This window comes from Chlorocebus sabaeus, chromosome 26, assembly GCF_047675955.1.
Source record: "Chlorocebus sabaeus isolate Y175 chromosome 26, mChlSab1.0.hap1, whole genome shotgun sequence".
In the NCBI taxonomy this organism is placed as follows: Eukaryota; Metazoa; Chordata; class Mammalia; order Primates; family Cercopithecidae; genus Chlorocebus; species Chlorocebus sabaeus.
The window spans coordinates 10,735,250-10,755,395 of NC_132929.1; the positions used below are offsets into that span (position 1 = coordinate 10,735,250).

Genomic DNA, 20,146 nt, shown 5'->3' on the forward strand with positions numbered 1-20,146 from the left:
GACAAAGTGAGATCTCATCTCAAAAAATAAAAAATAAAAAAATTCTATATAGTGTACCACAACTGTAGTTATTACACACAGACACAAAACTATAAAGGAACAAAGTAACTAAGAAGCCAATACAGGGCCGGGCGCGGTGGCTCACGCCTGTAATCCCAGCACTTTGGGAGGCCGAGTAAGGTGGATCATGAGGTCAGGAGATCGAGACCAACCTGGCTAACGTGGTGAAACCCCGTCTCTACTAAAAATACAAAAAATTAGCCGGGTGCGGTAGCCGGCGCCTGTAGTCCCAGCTACACGGGAGGCTGAGGCAGGAGAATGGTGTGAACCCGGTAGGCGGGGCTTGCAGTGAGCCGAGATCGCGCCACTGCACTCCAGCTTGGGCGACAGAGCGAGACTCCATCTCAAAAAAAAAAAAAAAAAGAAGCCAATACAATACCCAGTTTAACAGCATATACTGTTAGTCAACTAGCAGTATTATAGTTGACTCAATTTTTACACAATGCCTTTCCTTCTTCCTCATGTTTCTTAATGTTTTTTGTATGCTTTGTTTCTGTTCTCTGCATGATGGTTGTCACTTCTACTAGATCACTTTAGGTGGGATGAGAATGTGACCTCAAATTGGTCAGTCTGGTTTACTGTTAAATTACAGACTAGTAAGGAGCTTAAAACTAAGGCTTATTCAACCTAAAGGTGAGGAATCACACACAAAGCTGTTTGATCCAGTTTGGTAGAGACTAAATCCAAAGTACTAGATGAAAGAAGAAAGTAAAATAAGAATATAAACACAATATTTTTTTTAAAAAAAAAGGAAGCTGGATTTCATGCAAAGGAAACAAAGATTACTGTAAGACTTCTAGAAATATCATTTATATTCTGGTTCTTTGTGACACACAGCTTGAGTTACAAGCATTTAAGTTTTCTTGTTCTTTAACATTTCCCAATTTGGTACTTTGCCCAAAGGTTAGACATGAAGCATTAACAAAAAAACAACATGAACTGTATTGTGACCAAACATTTTAGAACTCGCTCCAAATGAGTCAAGTCCCCTTCCAATTAGTGACTTTTATTCATTTATCCACCTAGTCTTTCCCTCTCAGACACTAATTCTTCGAATGTTATCACTTAAATGCATAATATTCTTATTTTGGGGGATAGTGTTTTCAACTCTTCAGAAATATATTTAATAGTGGCAAATCATCATCTGAAAATATATTTATTTCTTGACTCGCTAAAAACTCATCTAGAGTTAGGCTTAATGAAAAAGAAAAACAGGTGACCAATCTGCATAAAAATGTTTCAATCCATAGTACAGTATGACTCAAGCAATGAAACTGACTCAAAGGAGAAATTCCAAAAACTATTAATGTAATGAAAACATCAGTTGATTACGACAGAATACTTAATTAATTTCTAAGGTGGCTATTAGGAAACATCACTGATTTGAATTAGGTTCTAATATTTTTAAAGTTATCATTTAAAAGGTCACTCTGTTCTCAGGCAGTAAATACACAAATAGAGTAACTTGATTTAATATAACCAAATATTTGGAGGGAAAATAAGATCTGCATGAGTTACATCTACACATACACATTTAAGCTGATGATCTATGATGCTTTTTCGTGAATAACTCAAGATCTCTAATTTATATAACAACCTATATTGGATATTTTGCTGTAAAGAGAGAGAGAGAAAAAAGAAAAATTTAAAATAACCCCAAATGCTATCAACCAAAGACTATATTTTGATGTATACGCTGCCAGGTCATTTTGTATAGATTATCTGCACATATTTCTATATGTACATATTGCTGCTCCTTTTTAAAATGAGATGACTATAGATACACTTTGCAATTTTTTTCCACTTAATATAGCATAAACATTCTTCCTGTTAGTAAACACAATGTTATCATTCTTAGTGGCTATCTAGTATTTCTTTTATATGGAATGTAATAATGCAATTAATCCCTATTGACAGATATTTAGGTTGTTTCTCATTTCCAAAATAATTTGCAGTGATGAGCATTACGCATACAAGTCTTTGCAAACTTGCCCAATTATTTTTGCGGATAAATTCCTAGAAGTGAGAACATGGTTTTTAATATATGTTAACAATCTGTCCACCAAATTATTTTCCTACTAGCATTGTATGAGAATAAAGTTTCCCCAAACCTACCCCAACCCTGAGCATTGTTAAAGAGGTGAAAATGTGATTCAGTGATTTACACTTGTTATAAAATATGAATTGCATACCATATTTTCTATTAGTCTTGATTTTTTTAAGTAATTTGAGTTCTATAAATATATTCAGAATTCAACTTATTGTTCATTAAATATTGAAACAAATTTTAAATATTGAAAATAATTTTTTTCTCCAATCAGTATTTTTCTTTATGATTTCTGCTTTTGTAACAAGCTTAGAAGACCTTCCTCACTGTAACACTATATATTCATCAATATTTTCTTCTGGTAGTTTCTAGTTTGTTTATAGTTTTCTTAGTGCATGTATTTTTAATTAATCTGAAATTGATTTTTCGTATGTTGTGTGTAAGGTGGGGTTCCAATTTTCCTTTTCTCAATGGCCAAATGGTTAAGTATCACTGATTTAGGCATACGTCAGCCAGCAAATGCAAAATAAACTTAAAAGTTTCCTATTTTTTCTTACCTGATAGAAGTAAGGATTAGGTTCAGATTCTCCCACTCCTTGAAAATCTTCAACATTAATGAGCTGGAAGTCATACAGTAAGCCAGCATTTGCTGTACTAAACTCTGGCAAAAGCTGCACATGGGGTAAGTTTCCTAGATTCTTGTATCGCCAGTTGTAGAGGTTGCACAAGCTTTCCAAAGACAAATCCCCCCACAAACAGAAAATATTAGCAGTGTAAAATCCCTTTTAATATACCTAAGGAGGTTTCTCTGTTTCTTTCAAATTTTCATGTTAGCCATTTTTGCTCATCTTTTAAGCAATAATGCTCTTTCAACCCTTGCTTCCCTACTTCACGTAACCAAAGGTCAGAAGACTGAAGGTACTACAAAAATAAGAGTTCTATCACACTCTCTGAGATCAATGCTATCTTTATCCCTTGAATTAAAAAGTCAAGGCAGACTAAAAATTGAGGACATGTGGAGGTAACTATGAGATGGGGCTTGCATCCTTTATGAAGTAAGAATTGGTGTGTTCTCCTCTTGTTCACTTTTTTTTTTTTTTTTTTTTTTTTTTTTTTTGAGACGGAGTCTTGCTCTGTAGCCCGGGCTGGACTGCAGTGGCCGGATCTCAGCTCACTGCAAGCTCCGCCTCCCGGGTTTATGCCATTCTCCTGCCTCAGCCTCTGGAGTAGCTGGGACTACAGGCGCCCGCCACCTCGCCCGGCTAGTTTTTTGTATTTTTAGTAGAGACGGGGTTTCACCGTGTTAGCCAGGATGGTCTCGATCTCCTGACCTCGTGATCCGCCCGTCTCGGCCTCCCAAAGTGCTGGGATTACAGCCTTGAGCCACCGCGCCCGGCCTTGTTCACTTTTTTTAAGATTTCAAAATTATATTAACTGTATATCTTTTGGGGCATGAAGGAGAAGGGACAACGAAAAGAAGCCCTTAGATTATACATTACTGAAATTAATCTTAATGAATGAAATGAAGGAAATAAATTATTTGGTCCATTCATATCTCTTGCAGTAGTCAACAAAAGTGCTTTTGGATTTACAGGTAGCCAAGTTCCTGGATAGCCAGGAATGCTAACAGTCTACACAAAAGCTATTCACAAATACTTGGATCATGGAACAAATGTCCTTAAATGGGAATGATTTTTTTTTTCCTGTCTCCTTTACCTTGCTCTGGCTCTCCCTTGAGCATCAAGGTCCACAGTTGGAACTCCAACGCGAACAAAGCGAGTGAAGAGAGACTGCTCCATGTTTGAGTACTTTTGAAAGGCCATGTTCTTAATAACTGGAGGTAACTGGTGATGATCGCCAATCATAATCCATCGTTTTAGTCGGCTAAATCCATCCTGAGGATTCTAGAAGTGAAAAGTAAGGAAATGGCAAAATACTCTATTATCCTCTAGTCTCCAATTTATTACCCAAGGGACTTACTCTTCATCAAACAACTTCCTTATCTTACAAAATTACCAATCTTTACCAGCTCCACAAGGAGGAGTCTGGCAAATTTATAGAACAATTTGTGAACTAATTATGGACATTATTGCCTTGGATGACAGTGGGTGAGGGAGAATGGAGGTATTTAGAAGGCAAGCATGGAATTACCCTACTTTAATAGGCAGGGTAATCCAAAGAGGTCTGGAAGGATTAGGTCAGCATTAGGTAACGAGTACACAGAAGGAAACAGAAGCCCAAGAAGAGAAATGGAAAGATGTGAAATAAACATGTTTCACAATTAGCTGAGGACCAATTCTGAACCCACCAAAGCAGTAAAAACTACTTTCTTTAATTATCTACACTACTACTTCAAATTTCCTACTCTATGTGTCTCCTAGTTCCTTGAAACATATCCTGATAGAATACATTCCAACTTCCAAGTGGCTTCACTTATAAAAACAACTTTTGGAACTCAATTTATCTGCATATTAGAGTGGTCTCTATTCTTAAGTTGGGAATTCCACATTTTGTTTTTAATGCTTCAATAGTAAAGAATATTGTACAGTAAAAAATATTCTTAAATAGCACAATTTAGCTCAAAAACTTAGGCATAAAGAAAAACAATGCATTCAGTGAATATGAAAAAATAATTCTACAAACAATTATAACAAAAGAAATGAAGAAACAGCTCATCTTCCCACTAACCTGCACAACAATGTAATTTTCTTGATTAAAATTACTAAATCTTTTCAAAATTACAGAAATAAACTATGAATTTTTAAATAGTACTTATGGAAGCAAAACAACTACTAAATAAATAGAGAGTGAATAGATTCAAGAAAGTTTACAGGGCCGGGCGCGGTGGCTCACGCCTGTAATCCCAGCACTTTGGGAGGCCGAGGCGGGTGGATCACGAGGTCAGGAGATCGAGACCATCCTGGCTAACATAGTGAAACCCCGTCTCTACTAAAGAATACAAAAAATTAGCCGGGCGTAGTGGCGAGCGCCTATAAGTCCCAGCTACTCGGGAGACTGAGGCAGGAGAATGGCATGAACCCAGGAGGCGGAGCTTGCAGTGAGCGGAGATTGCGCCACTGCACTCCAGCCTGGGTGACAGAGCGAGACTCCGTCTCAAAAAAAAAAAGACAGTTTACAGGCTTAAAATAGAATACCAAACATAATGAAGTTAAGGAAAATACAGAACTATGGCAATTAGCACACCCAAACTGTACAGCTTTCTGATGCTGTCCTCAGCATTCTTAGAACTCTATTTTCTTTGCCTCAGATCTTATATTTCTTACCTGTAGAAGAAGAGGGATAAAAGTTTCTATCTCCAGAATCTGAGCAGCCTCTTCCATCAAAATGTTGTCATACTGAGAAAGAAAGAGGAAAGCCTGTCATAAAGACAGCTTAAAAGCCAAACAACTACTATAATAAACATAATCATCCAAAAACCCCCAAATAATTTCAGATAAAAACAACAACATACAAATTATTCAGACAGATAAAAACAACAACATACACATTATTCAAACAGAAACTTCATGGTCTTATTTATCACTATGCCTCTGCATTTCCAATTCAAGTATTTGACTTCAGGAAAGCCCCCTAAATACATAACTTTACATTGAAGAGATCTTGTATATCATTTCTTGAATTGCAATGCCAATTTGGTTCTTTTCAATTAAGTTATTTATTTCTACATCAGAAAAAATCAATTTATAATTATATATGAGGTCGCTCCCCTTGGTACTCTTCCTCTAGGGAGTATTTTGGGATAATTTTTTTCCTATATGAATCTTACCCATCACAACAATCCACTTCAGTCCCACCCTTGGGCATTTAATCCGTCACCACAGCATGTCAATTTTACCTTTGAAACTCTTGAGTCTATTCATTTTTCTTTATTTCTACCAGCACTACCACTCTAAAAATCCAAGCTACCACTACGACTACAGATAGCAAACTCCTTACTAGTTCCTCCTCTTCCTGTCTTGACTCCTCCAAGGCACTTCCACAACTCCTTATTTCAAATCCTTCACACTACTGTTTTAGGGGAAAAAAAATCTCTTAACATTGCCAGTAAGGATGTATTTACCAAGAACTGATATTCAATCTAGTCCCTGACTCCCTTTTGTACTTTATCTTTCTCCTTACTCACTAAGCTTCAACCACAACGGCCTATTTCAGTTTGTCTGAAATGGCAAAACCTTTCCTGCCTCAGGCCCTTTGCACATGCTATTCTCTTCACTTTTAGTCTAGTTGGTTCTTTCTCATCCTTAAAATATCAGCTTAAAAGTCACTTTATCTAGGCCTTCTCTGACCTCCCAATCTAAAACTGATCTCAAAGTACCAAAGTACTGTTCTTTTGTCTTTCAGATCTTCACATTCATAATTCTATCTGTATATTTACTTAATATCTGTATCTTTTCCCTAGCCCAGTTCCCAGTAATGTTAGGTATTACACATCTGTAAAAGAATGAAAAATCAAGTCTTTCTCAAACATGAGAAAATTTCATTCTTTCTTTGACAATTACTACTCTTCTATCTGTCCAATTCTCATTTAGATCTATTCTCAACATGTTTCATCTTTCCTCTTCACTTCTAATTCTGATCGCTACTTAGTATGACATCTTCTTGTTTTAGTACAATACCTTCTTCTTGAATCTAAGTATACATCAGAGTTCTGTTGCTTTGTTTTTAAAGATTGCTCCCATTATTTTATTTTCCAGAGAGGTGGGAGATGGGGTGAGCATATTTACTCTGAATGTTTAATTCTCCTGTTTTAAAGTTATGGTTCAATTCTGGACTGTTATTGAAACTACTCGAAGGTGTAGGCATGTGGATGGTCTTTTCTCTAGCTCTATAATAATGCCAGATTTCCCTCTTAAAATGATTAGGTCATTTTTGTGGGAGCTCAACAGAAGGAGGAATTCAAACACCCACATTGTCTAAGAAGTCCCTGTGTAGACTCTCAGGATTACAGGTATAATATGCAAAACAGAGTGGGGGCAACTCAAAAGGAGATAGCTTAAAAAGACTGCTTTCTGAAAATCAATTCTGAAAATATAATGCAATTTTACTTATAAAAAATATTTATAGATTTTGCTTTTTAAAAGGGAGATTTTAATTCCAAAGCAAAATTATCACCACTTTAGTTACTCGTTCCATGTATTTATTAGTCAGATCATTCATTCAACTCTTACTAATCTCTACTAACATATTACATGTTGGGTTGGCACTTGATGCTCCAGGCCAGGGACCAGGCTAGGAGCTGGTCTTTGTGACCTTTCAAAGGATTCCTAAATTCTACAGCCACCGTTACCACAGTTCTACGGTTCTTTAGTGGATTATAGCTGCTAGGATAGGGTCAGGGTGGTGTAAGAGTAAGGGCACAACAGACTTTAAATTCTTAGAAAACCACTTTTTAATACTAGCTCTGTAAGTGATTTCCTGTGCCTCTAAGGTAATCTCTCTCTTGAGTCACCCTTTCTCAGCCATAAAATGGAGGTATCTTGGTTGGGTGCGGTGGCTCACAGCTGTAATCCCAGAACTCTGGGAGGCTGAGGCAGGTGGATCCCTTGAGCTCAGAAGTTCGAGACCAGCCTGGCCAACATGGTGAAACCCCCGGCTCTACTAAAAATACAATAAGTTGGTTGAGCGTGGTGGCACGTGCCTGTAATCTCAGCTACTTGGGAGGCTGAGGCACTAGAAGTGCTTGAACGCAAGAGGCAGAGGTTGCAGTGAGCCGAGATCACGCCACTGCACTCCAGCCTGGGCAAAAGAATGAGACTCTGTCTCAAAAAAAAAAAAAAAAAAAGAGAGAGCGCTCATATAAAGATCTAGTTGTGAAGAAGAGAAATAAATCATTGTAAGCATAGAACTTCGTGCACTGTAAACACAGAACTTGGTATATAGCTGACGCTCAACAAATGATGGTTACTATCATTGTTTGTTTTTGTTATCATTCTGATAAATTTCCTTCTACAATTTCTAGAACTCAAAATGGGTTTAAGATGATCAACATTGAATCAACAATTCCTGAAAACAGACAAGCAAATTAGAACTAATATTTAACTTCATGTTTGTAAAAAATTGGGGCTGGGCATGGTGGCTCATGCCTGTAATCCCAGCATTTTGGGAGGCCGAGGCAGGTGGTTCACTTGAGGTCAGGAGTTCAAAATCAGCCTGGCCAATATGGTGAAACCCTGTCTCTACTAAAAATACAAAAATTGGCTGGGCCTGGTGGCAGGCGCCTGTAATCCCAGCTACTTGAGAGGCTGAGGCAGAAGAATCGCTTGAATTCGGGAGGTGGAGCTTGCAGTGAGTCGAGATTACTCCATTGCACTCTAGCCTGGGCAACAGAGCAAGGCTCCCTCTCAAAAAAAAAAAGGCTTCAACAAAATACAAATTGAAACAAGTGATAGACTTCTGTTACAAGGTGATGAACTGAACACTTAATGATCACCACTATCTCTGGAAACCCCCTAAAATAATACTTGACATCATATAGTGAAATTGTACCCCAAAGAGTTAAAGAAACCAGCAACTAAGAGAAATTCCTGAGTTCACAGGATAAGAAAAGAAACACCTTGCTGCAAAGCTGAAACTTCCTTTGCTTCTAAGATAATAAAACTGGCTGAAACTGGCTGGAACCAGTATAGCCAACTAGAGTTAGCACAGAAAGAGCCTGCTTACATCACAACCCAAATTGCTACCATGTTTCACATTAACTCCTCCAGAACCTACACAGCAATCCAAGAGGTAGCATGAAGAGAAAACTGTGCATGCTTTCCTTCCTTCCACCAATCACTTACTAATCCCAGAATCCACCCCATATACCTTTTCTAATAAAATTACTGCCTTAAAGTCAGTATGGGGACATAGATTTGAGCTTGACTATGTTCTTCTCATGAGTCAACTTGCAATAAGAAGCTTTTTTTTCCCCTCAAAAACCTGGTGTTAGAGTATTGGCTTCTAGTGCACCGATCAGCAAGCCCCTTTTGCTTGGTAACAATAAGAATGGTTTAAAGAGGCAATTAGACGTCCCCACTTCAAGGAACCAAATAAATGTCCCTCCTCTCTCATCCCCAATAGATGACAGATTTAGTGTCTGGAGAGGATCTTGGAACTTGGAGAAAGCAGGCAGAGTTAAGAAGGTGGGATCAGAAATGAGTGCCATACAGAAAGTTGGAATTATGTCAAAAGTCTGTGTACATAACAGAATGTGGAGAAGTCTGGCTCTCTTTCTCCATCCATCTCCCACAACCCAGGGATCCAGGAAAGTAAGAGTCCTTCTTCTCCCTTTGTATCCCTAAGACATACCACTGAAATTTCAGAACTCTAGGGACAAAGAAAAGATTGTAGGGCTTCCTGACAGAACAAAAATGTGAAACAAAATACATTTAAAATCATGGCTTTGGGCTTCTGAACAGCTACACTGGAAGACAGAGAAAATGGAACAATTCTTCAAAATTCTGAAGGAAAAGTATTTCCAATCTAGAAATCTATATCTAGCCATAATAATTAAATGTGAGAGTAGATTTAAAACAGTTTTTGGACATGGAAAGTCTTAAAAATATGGCCTCCTATGTATTATTTCACATGAAAGATACTGGAGGATGTATTCTACTAAAAGACAGAAGAGAAAGACACAGAATGCCCCAAACAGAATCTGACATATGAGAAAGGCAAAGGCTTAGAATGGATGCAATGTGAACTGAAATAGGTCAGGAGTATCTAGGCGAGAGATCTCCAAAAACATGTATGTGATGTGTCTAAATGTACTAAGAAAATATTTAAAAACTCAACACAGTTTTGGGTTGAACTGGTGGTAAAAACAGAAAACTAAACAAACAAAAAAGACAAAAATCATTAATTCCAGAAAGAAAAAAAAAATATGCATGAAAGGAAAACTAATCATGGTATATTCCCCTGCTTGGATGTGAAAGTGTTCATGTGTTAATAATGATGTAAACACCCAAAAGTGAGCAAACCAAAGTTATGACATAACTATATCGGAAGCGTTAAGGAAGGAAAGGTACATGCACACGTGCATGAATGTGTATCTATTTGTCCTTTGGGTCAGCACAGAATCAAAAGACAATGCCTAAAATGGAAATTTACCATTCTTGACTGATACAGATGAAAAGGATAAAATACAGAGTTGAAGGAATGGATAAATGGGACGGATGAGCGGAATGGAGGACTGCCTTTTTTTGTTAAGCAGACCTACAAGGTTTTTAAAACTCTTAAGTGTGATAAAAATAAAACTTTGAAATCAAAAATATAGAAAACCTATTAGCACTCATGCTAACTATCCTTTGATGTGTAGCATGATTTAAATGTAGAAAATGACTACTGAAAATTTGATAAGTAGTACTTTTTTAGAACACATGCAAAAGCTCCATGAAAGCAAAAAAATGTTAATTATGGTTGCATTATTTTCCCTTGTTATTAAGCTATGATTTAATATCAAAGTATATGTTATATATCAGCTCCAAGAACAAAATATTCAGGTTAAAAATTCTCACCAATAATTTGCAAAAGGGTAAGTTCACATCACTAGGGTATGTTCACACTACTTTTTAATAAATTGGTATATTTGTCCCACCTTGCAGCTGAGGAACCTTGCGTCCAAGATAATTTCATCACCTTGAATTTATTTATCTTTCAGTGAGCTCACAACATTTAAAAATTGTCAGTTACTTTAATCAGCAAATGAATTACTAATTTTTAATTCAAGCCCATATACAGAACTCTGTTTTAAACAACAGATAAACCAGTTGCAGGAAAGTTAAATGACTGTATTAAAATCTAAGTTCTGATCAGCATCACTAGCAAAGTCAAAAAATTTGCAAATTCAAATTTACAGCTCAATCATTACATTCCACTTCAAATGAGTCACAGATTAACAGGCTATCATGTCCTCCTCCTGTTTTTAATTAATACCTTATTTTGCAGTCTAAATAAGAGTATTCCATATCCTCATATGAAAGGCTTTTCATTTGCTAAGTACACAAATAACTGGAATGGTTGTATGTTTAACATGTGAATAATCTAAGAATACAGATGTTTAATAGATGAAAACCACTTTGGTTTTTGTTTGTTTTTGTTTTGAGATGGATTCTCACTCTGTCATCCAGGCTGGAGTGCAGGGGCGCAATCTCGGCTCACTGCAACCTCTGCGTCCTGGGTTCAAGCGATTCTCTTGCCTCAGCCTCCCGAGGATTACAGGCACATACCACCATGCTCGGCTAAATTTTTGTATTTTTAATAGAGACAGGGTTTCACCATACTGGCCAGGCTGGTCTCAAACTCCTGACCTCAAGTGATCTGCCTACCTTGGCCTCCCAAAGTGCTGGGATTACAGGCGTGAGCCACACCTGCCTGAAAACCATTTTGAAATGTTCTTTTTATAGCTTTTATTTCTGTTTGGAGATATTTTTATTATTACTATTTTTGTAATTAGGCGAATTTTAGGTTTTTTTCATAAGCTTTATTTGGAGATTTTTAAATAAGTGATACTCAGTAAAAATAAAACCTTAACAAGTATGAGAATTTGGTCAGACAACCATATCGTTATAATGTTACCTAATGGACAAATTACTAATAACTAGATTTAGAAAAATTAGATTCAGAGTTCACTAATCATGTAAACATGGGATATTATCATTCACTTGTAAAAGAAACATTTTAAGGTAATTATAAATACGAACTTCAATAAGAAGTGAGCCAATCTCTGATAATCTTTAAAAAAAAAAAAAATAACATAAGTCTTTACCTTGAAACCTAACTTGACCAAGTCATGTCGTTTTAAGGCAGCATGAGTACAGGTCATAGCAATAATTTTGGCTTCTTTCACTAGAAGGTATTTAGATCTGTCCAGTCCACTTCGAAGCAATTCAGAGGCTCTGAATTCCTATGGAAATGAGGAGCAATGAAAGATAATTTTAGGAAAATGGAGTTTTGCACATAACTATACAATCCAATCAGACTTAATTCCTGAGAAATTAACATACATATATTATAAACTAAGCCTAATGAATTATAATTCTGTTCATTATGATTTGGGTACTAACTGAGTTCAAATAGTAGCTGAAATAAAAGTTATAATTCAAACTTTTTTGTATGTAAGGTAAAATATGTACAACATAAACAAGAATACTGAATAAAATTCAATGATCCTTGTACCTATATCACTCAACGTCCCTCCAGGAAAATAGAAACGATTTCAAGTACTCATATCAAAGGAAATTTTAGCAAGAAGCTGGTTATACAAGTGATAGAGGAACTATAAAGGTAATGTAACTTAGAAATTACAGACAGCAGCAGTCACCATTATCCCTAGACTAGAAAGAATAAAGGTAGGAAGTGGTATTATCAGAGCCCAGGGACTGCAGTCACACAAAAAAGCTGGAACCCCAAGTTTTTCCAGGAGAAACTGGAGTCATGAAAGAAGTGGAACCCAAGGTAGAGGGAAATGATGAAGAAATACCTTGGCACTCTGTCATTGGCTATACTAAGCAAGAAGTCAGCTGACATAGGAAGCTGGGAAATTAAACCTGCAAGGGTAAGTCAGAACATCAACCATGGCAGAGGATCCCCAACAGAGCAGAAAAGGGTATGGACAATAGATGGATATGAGGGGCAAACAAGTCAAACCAGAGTACCCAATGTCAAGTTTCATAAAATCTGAGCCTTACCAATACTTCTTTCAAACTTTTTTTTTAACATTTCTGTTTTGTTTTTTAAATAATTAAAATATTACAAATATAGGTGAGGTACCCTGTATAACCTTCTGCCTACTCCCTCCCAAGGCAGCTATTATTATGAATTGAGTATGTTTTTATCCTTTCACTTTGTGTTTATCTAACCATAAACATAATACATTTATTATTCCGTACTTACCATCCAGCCACCTAACCATATACATTTCAATATTTACTGAATGTATACTATGTGCCTGATACAGTTCTAGGAAGTGGGTATATAATCACATCTAAAAGACACAAAGACAAGAAACAATGTCCCTGATTTTTCTACCTTTCTACCTGAAAATTTAATCCTAAATTTTCTTACTGAGGAATCTGAGCCTGAATATGATCCCTTTATAGGACCGCTGTAGTTTTTCAATGATGTTTGCTATGTATTTTTGCAATGATGATTCTGCAGTGATGTGGCAAAAACTAGGAGACGTATCCAGGGGGTGCTGGGTTCCAGATATACTCTCTGTTCCCATTGTGTAGCTATGACTCATTTCACTTTAATAATCAGAATCAATCATCCTGGTTACTACAGCAACCCCACCATTTTACTGATCAAGAGGCATACAGGACTTAGAATGGCCACATGGCAGTCTCAAATTCCAATTCAAAGAAGCATTATTGAATTTCTTGATGGAAGCATTCCTTTCTCAAAAATACTAAGACCTTTACATCAGGAAAGCCAGAATAAAGATCTAATTTATATCTTACTTAAAATTAACAATCTAATTTCTAAGATTTGAATATTTCAGGCTGGGTGTGGTGGCTCACACCTATAATCCCAGTACTTTGGGGGGCAGAGGCAAGCAGGTAACTTGAGGTCAGGAGTTCGAGACCAGACTGGCCAACATGGTGAAACCCTGTCTCTATTAAAAACACAAAAATTAGCTGGGCAAGGTGGTGTACACCTGTAATCCCAGCTGCTCGGGAGGCTGAGGCAGAAGAATCACCTGAACCTGGAAGGTAGAGGTTGCATCGAGTCAAGCTCATGCCACTGCACTCCAGCCTGGGCAACAGGGCAAGATTCCGTCTCAAAAAAAAAAAAAAAAAAAAAAAAAAAAAAAGTTTTGAATATTTCACATTTACTTAAAAAAAAAAAATTAAAAACCATTATAGTTCAAAGAACTAGAGAATCCTTACCTCAAGCTGAGTAAAGATTTTCTTAATATGCCTGAAACATCCTTCAGCAATTTCCATGTCTTCTTCGTAAGATCTTCCTTTAAAAATAGGTTGAGGAGCATTTGCAAAGTATTCATGGAAAGGGAAGAAAGTGGAGACTTCTGTAACATCTGGCAATGTACTACCTTTATTTTTCACTTTGCTGATATACTCTTCCCAACGAGACATTACCTGTAGAAAAAAGGACTTGAGGTTAACTGCCACCTAATTATGATGTTTTAAAGCATAAAATAAATAAACCTTATAAAAACAAGATCTGCTACATGAAAAAAAAAAAAAAGAAATTCAATCTTTGATCCAATGTAAGTATTCTTCATTCCTGTAACTGACAGATTGCTCTTCTGTTGTAAAAGTAACCTTGTCTTTGGAGAAAAAAAGGCTCCTTAATAACAAATTTCTACAAACTGGAAAGAGCCTCAACGTCATCTTACGGAACTCTAACTCAGACAGTTCAGATTCTCCATGTAACTCAAGATAGTTTACTACTAATACTTAAAAGAAATGTAAAGGAAAGAAAGCTCTCTGGATAAAGAAATTTCTCATTTTTTTCATCTCTGTTTCTCTCCATATATGGTAAGTTCAGTTTTAGCAGCTTTTTAATCAATTTGGCACTTGTCAACCCTTCTCTCAGATTTTTAGAACATTTATAAAGAACGTGTGGTTAAGCTGAGTGCATATTTGAAAGCTTATGACTTTTGTGATTATAGTTCAATTACTTTGTATAATGTTAGCTATGCCTCTACCAGGCATTTACTGTGTAACCTCAATTTCTGTAACTCTCCCAGGTATTTTTCTGTTATAATCTCAGTATTTCACAAAAGTGTAGTCCTTAGGCAAAACATCTGAGGAGCTAAATAAAAATGTGGATTCTTGGATTCCACCTCTATTGAATGAGAAGCTATAGGAACAAGGGCTAGGGAATTTAACTCATGAACAACTTTCCTGATATGATTCTTAAATGTTGAAAATTGCCAATTTACACTGTGAAGCCTCAAGTTCATTTTTCCCAAATTTATTACATAAACCTTCATAATTCATAGGTTATTTTTCCCACTTTTAAACACTGTTTTCACTGAAAGCCAAGTAATTTTCTGTGTCAAAAAAGCATTTAAGCATGATCTTTACTACTTTATGCAAATCCTAAACAGTCTTGAATCTCATGTAGGCTGTATTATGTATTTTCCCTGCGTCACAAGAAACCATGAAAGTTACTCATTTTGAATGGACTTAACTGCTTTGTGATATCCACTTACAATAAGCTTACAATATTATAATTTATATCTAAAATATATAATTGGCATTAAAACAAAGAGAACAAATAGTTATACAAAAATCTTCATTATCCAATTATGTCCTAGTCCATTTAAAATTATTAGTAATCCAACCGACTATTAAAGTTTAGTTTTATTCACTTTATTTGGCTATTTCTCATTGGTTTGCATGCTTCCAAAATTAACCCTAACAAAAGTAAAAGTACACTTTTTTATGAAGTCAGAAGCCTTTAACTTCAAGACCCACTGTGCAATTAGTTGTAAGACATAATTTATTTCTGGAAATTTGAAAGAAGAATGTTTTCCTTCATTAGTTGATTAATGTATACAATAAAAGTTAATTATACTTTGTTGCCACTGGGTAGCTAGAATATTTATTTAGTTGTATTTCTACAGTAAAAAAGAAAAAAGAGTAACCAGAACTTTGTCAACAGAAAGAAAAAAATGTAAAAATTAGCAACACTGGTCTTTCACAGAATGAGTCATCAAGCAAAGTTATTTAGCAAAGAAAATGGAAGATAATACAAAATACACAACATTCATAAATAAAGCTTTTGCAATACCATATATTCTAATCTACTCAAAAAAATAAGCTTTCATGAAGGATCACAAGAACTCATTCCAGCTTCCAATTGGGGTTCATATTATGATGAAGTATGATTCAAAAACCCTTAATATCTTACCTGGTATAAGAAGAAATAGCCTGCAGTTTCACAGGTATATGAGGCATCTCCTGGAACCCCTAGACTCTTTTGCAATCGTTTGACTTCTTCTAAAAGTTCTATTCTTCGAGCCAGAACATAATTAACTCTTCCATACCTAGACATTTCAATTAGGTAAAATGGCAAAACTGTAATAAAGAGACTTTGAAGGAAACAATCAGCAAAATTCAAGAAAACCATAATAGCAAAAAAGGGGAGAAAAAAATACAAGACATGGCTTCTATTCAACTACTGATGGTAGTTCTCGGGTTACTTTACTCTAAAAGCTACTCAGAGTAGGCCGGGCACGGTGGCTCACGCCTGTAATCCCAGCACTTTGGGAGGCCGAGGCGGGCGGATCATGAGGTCAGGAGATCGAGACCATCATGGCTAATATGGTGAAACCCTGTCCCTACTAAAAATACAAAAAAATCAGCCGGGTGTGGTAGCACACGTCTGTAGTCCCAGCTACTTGGGAGGCTGAGACAGAAGAATGGCATGATCCAGGGAGGTAGAGCTTGCAGTGAGCCGAGACTGCGCCACTGCACTCCATCCTGGGCGACAGAGCAAGACGCTGTCTCAAAAAAAAAAAAAAAAAAAAAAAAACTACTTAGAGTATACTCTATGGACCAGCATTGATCTGCAAGGCTGTTTCTGGTCTAGGAGGAGGGAAAACCAATTACATCACTAAATACACCATTTAGTTCAGCTCTCAACGTTTCTTCTCACAATAAGACACTTTCACAAAGAAGAAAGCAGGACAGTTCATCTGGTGCTAGTTTATTTCATCACAGACTAATAACATATAAGTTCACAAACTGGCTGCTTCAAACAGCACTGTTTTACACTATATAATAGTAGATTAGATCTAAAGGCTTTGAAAAGTAATTTTAAATGTATTTGATTATCTCTGTCATCTACATATCCCAATACATAGCTTGGCACCCAAACCTAGCAGGTTCATAATGTTTGCTGAATGAGTAAGAAAACTGAAGTTTGGAGAGCACCTCATCCAAAAACACACAGTTAGGGAAGAAAGTAGTGGAACCAGAATTAGATCCCAAATTCTATGCACATTCTTTTCACAACAACACAACAACAAAGGGTCTCCTATAACCCTTTAGTGCTTAAAATAAGACTAAACGAATTTAATCAGTCACTGTTTTTCCCATGTTTAAAGACTCAACAAAAGAAGTCATGTTCCTAGCTGTATGTAGTTCAGAGATTCACATTTGAGGTAGCAAGGGATGATTAAGAATAAAAAAGAGTTCTAAAACATGATCTATGTTTTGAAGAATTTTTCAACTTGGAAGGATATAAACATTATGGCAGATAAAACTTTTTTCTGTTTGCTTATGTGTAGTTCAAACTTTTATCTACAATGAACACTTTGTTAATGACAAAAAAATCAGGAATGCTTATAGACTCTCTTAATAAAATGCCAAAATTCTTGTGAAGTAATGTTAAACTTAAAAAGCAATAGACAGGCCGGGCACAGTGGCTCATGCCTGTAATCCCAGCACTTTGGGAGGCCGAGGCAGGCAGATCACTTGAGGTCAGGAGTTCAAGACTACCCTGGCCAACATGGCAAAACCTTGTCTCTACTAAAAATACAAAAACTAGTCGGGTGTGGTGGTGGGCGCCTGTAATCCCAGCTACTTGGGAGGCTGGGGCACAAGAATCCCTTGAACCCAGGAGGCAGAGGTTACAGTGAACTGAGATCACACCACTACACTCCAGCCTGGGTGACAGAGTGAGACTCTGTCTCAAAAAAAATAAAATAAATAAATACATAAAAGCAATATACAGTACAATTAAACTCTATGTACTGTATGCTCAATTAGTACATTATTACACTTAAAAGATAAAGACTTAATTATTTTTAAAAAGCAACATAAGGCTGGGCACAGTGGCACACGCCTATCATCCTAGCACTTTGGGAGGCCAAGACGGATGGATTGCCTGAGCTCAGGAGTTCAAGACCAGCCTGGGCAGCATGGTGAAACCTCATTTCTACCAAAATACAAAAAAATCAGCCGGGCGTGGTGGCGGGTACCTGTAATCCCAGCTACTCAGGAGGCTGAGGCAGAAGAACTGCTTGAACCCAGGAAGCAGAGGTTGCAGTGAGCTGAGACGGTGCCACTGCACTCCAGTCTGGGCAACAAAGTGAAACTCCGTCTCAAAAAAAAAAAAAAAAAAAAGCAACATAAAAATTACAAATAACAGTATTACAGAAAAAGACTAGCAAAAAGTTGTTTTAGGATAGTATAACTATGGATAACCACTCCTTCTCTACAACTTCACCAGATTTTACAATTTTTTCTTCACAGAAAGTGATATTACTTTTATTGTGAAACAACAGTTATGATTTTTCTTTTTAATTGTAAGAAAGAAAGAATATGTCCAATCAAATATGCAAACTAGCAATACCTAGGTTATGTGTCAGAAGAAAAAAGTATATTTTCTTCTAACAAATTTGGTGGTACCTGAAATCATCGTAAAAATTCTACCCCATTCTAATACTCTTTAAAAACTATAAATTCTACTTCAATATAATTGTAATGATAGTCAAACATTCTATTAGCACCGTCATGTTCACTGAATTCTGAATTATTAGATTTTAGAATCTAACCTACCTTTGTAAGTTGGCTTTAAAATGAGGAAATACTTATGGGATTAATTCAAAAGTATTACTGGATAATCTGAAAATAAGAATATAGAGCCCTAAATAACCTATGACATGTTGTTCTTTGCCCTCTGCGACATAGTGACTTTTTAGAAGCGAAGTGTTTGGTAAGCTCTATAACACAAGAACTCAAAATAGATGCACATAATAATTTAAAACTCTTTTAATGTCTATGATCGATTTGTCAAAGATCATGTTTAATAGCCAAAGGCTACATTAAATAAGTCCAGCTGTTAATTGTGATTATCCAAAATTGGGCTTTAAAAATGGACTTAAATATAAATGAGACATTATAAAGCAACTTTGAAGGAAAAAAATTAAAATACTAATGGCAGAAGAAACCCGACTTGTAAAGTTTTAGTCAATTTACAGTATGTAATATCAAACATAAAGTCCAGCCAAACTGGCAATAAGTATCTGAAGTTATAACCCCAAATCTTATGTTATCATTAATCATTAATTTGCATTTCTTTTTCTTTTTTTTGAGACAGAGTCTTGCTCTCGCTCTGTCGCCAGGCTGGAGTGCAACAGCGCAATCTCGGCTCACTGCAACCTCTGCCTGCCGGGCTCCAGCTATTCGCCTGCGTCAGTCTCTGGTAATTTCTATTTCAATAAATAAATCAACCTCCTAACTGGCATCTAAAATATATGCAAATTAAATACCTGAATAAGATGTGAGAAAGGAACCATTTAAAATTGTACAGGTTTGAATTGGTAACATTAAAAATTACCTCAATAAATAGAAAGCAAAAGGCAATCTGTAATTTTAAAAGATTAACAAGATCATTCTCTTCATTAATATAATTATATGTTTGAAGACAAAATGGCATAAACATATACAACTGGAACAGAGGGACATCATGACCAGATTTCTAGGTCAACATACAGTCTTAGTAAGTTACATTAGAACCTTTTAGAATTAAGTTTGAGTATTCATTGCTCTCTTCTTCTTTAATATAATAAAAGAAATAAAAAGAAAATAAAAAATCCTTTTTTACACTCCCATTTGCCCACCTGCTGAAATCTTTCTCTGTCTCCAGCTCTTCTTCTCCATGACCAAGACGCAGTAGGTGGCGCTCATCAATGTCTAATGCCATGATTTTCTCAAACAACTGGTTAAGGGCCTAGAGAATAAAGCAAGAAGGGTGATGACCCCTTTAAACGCAGCAAAAACTAGCATTTAGAAAGAATCAAAGTTGAAACACAGAAGGAAATCAGCCTTATATTAGGCCATTTATAATTTAATCAAATAATATTTATATTGATTTCTGATATTGCCATCTATGTCTATCTGGCTGTATGGATAACTAGAAAACATAAAACCACCCACCCATTAAACATCTGCTTTTAATTTATGAAACAAGAAAGGCATTGACTCAGATGCTATTTCTTCTAAGTTGTAACAATTCCTAAAATAAACAACCACACTGAGCTTCATTTCATACAACAGCATT

General features: G+C 36.1%; 1 protein-coding gene across 1 annotated transcript in view; it reads right to left on the bottom strand.

The window, feature by feature from the left end:
* The window catches only part of AQR (aquarius intron-binding spliceosomal factor), a 115,599-nt gene that overhangs the window by 18,997 nt on the left and 76,456 nt on the right, over positions 1-20,146 (bottom strand). Inside the window, exons 24-30 of the mRNA XM_008017124.3 lie at positions 19,707-19,816; positions 15,989-16,124; positions 13,996-14,205; positions 11,874-12,011; positions 5,392-5,463; positions 3,824-4,011; positions 2,665-2,836 (exon numbers count right to left, since the gene is read on the bottom strand). Coding sequence (XP_008015315.3) covers positions 2,665-2,836; positions 3,824-4,011; positions 5,392-5,463; positions 11,874-12,011; positions 13,996-14,205; positions 15,989-16,124; positions 19,707-19,816 — 1,026 coding nt within the window. The remainder of the gene's footprint in view (positions 1-2,664; positions 2,837-3,823; positions 4,012-5,391; positions 5,464-11,873; positions 12,012-13,995; positions 14,206-15,988; positions 16,125-19,706; positions 19,817-20,146) is intronic.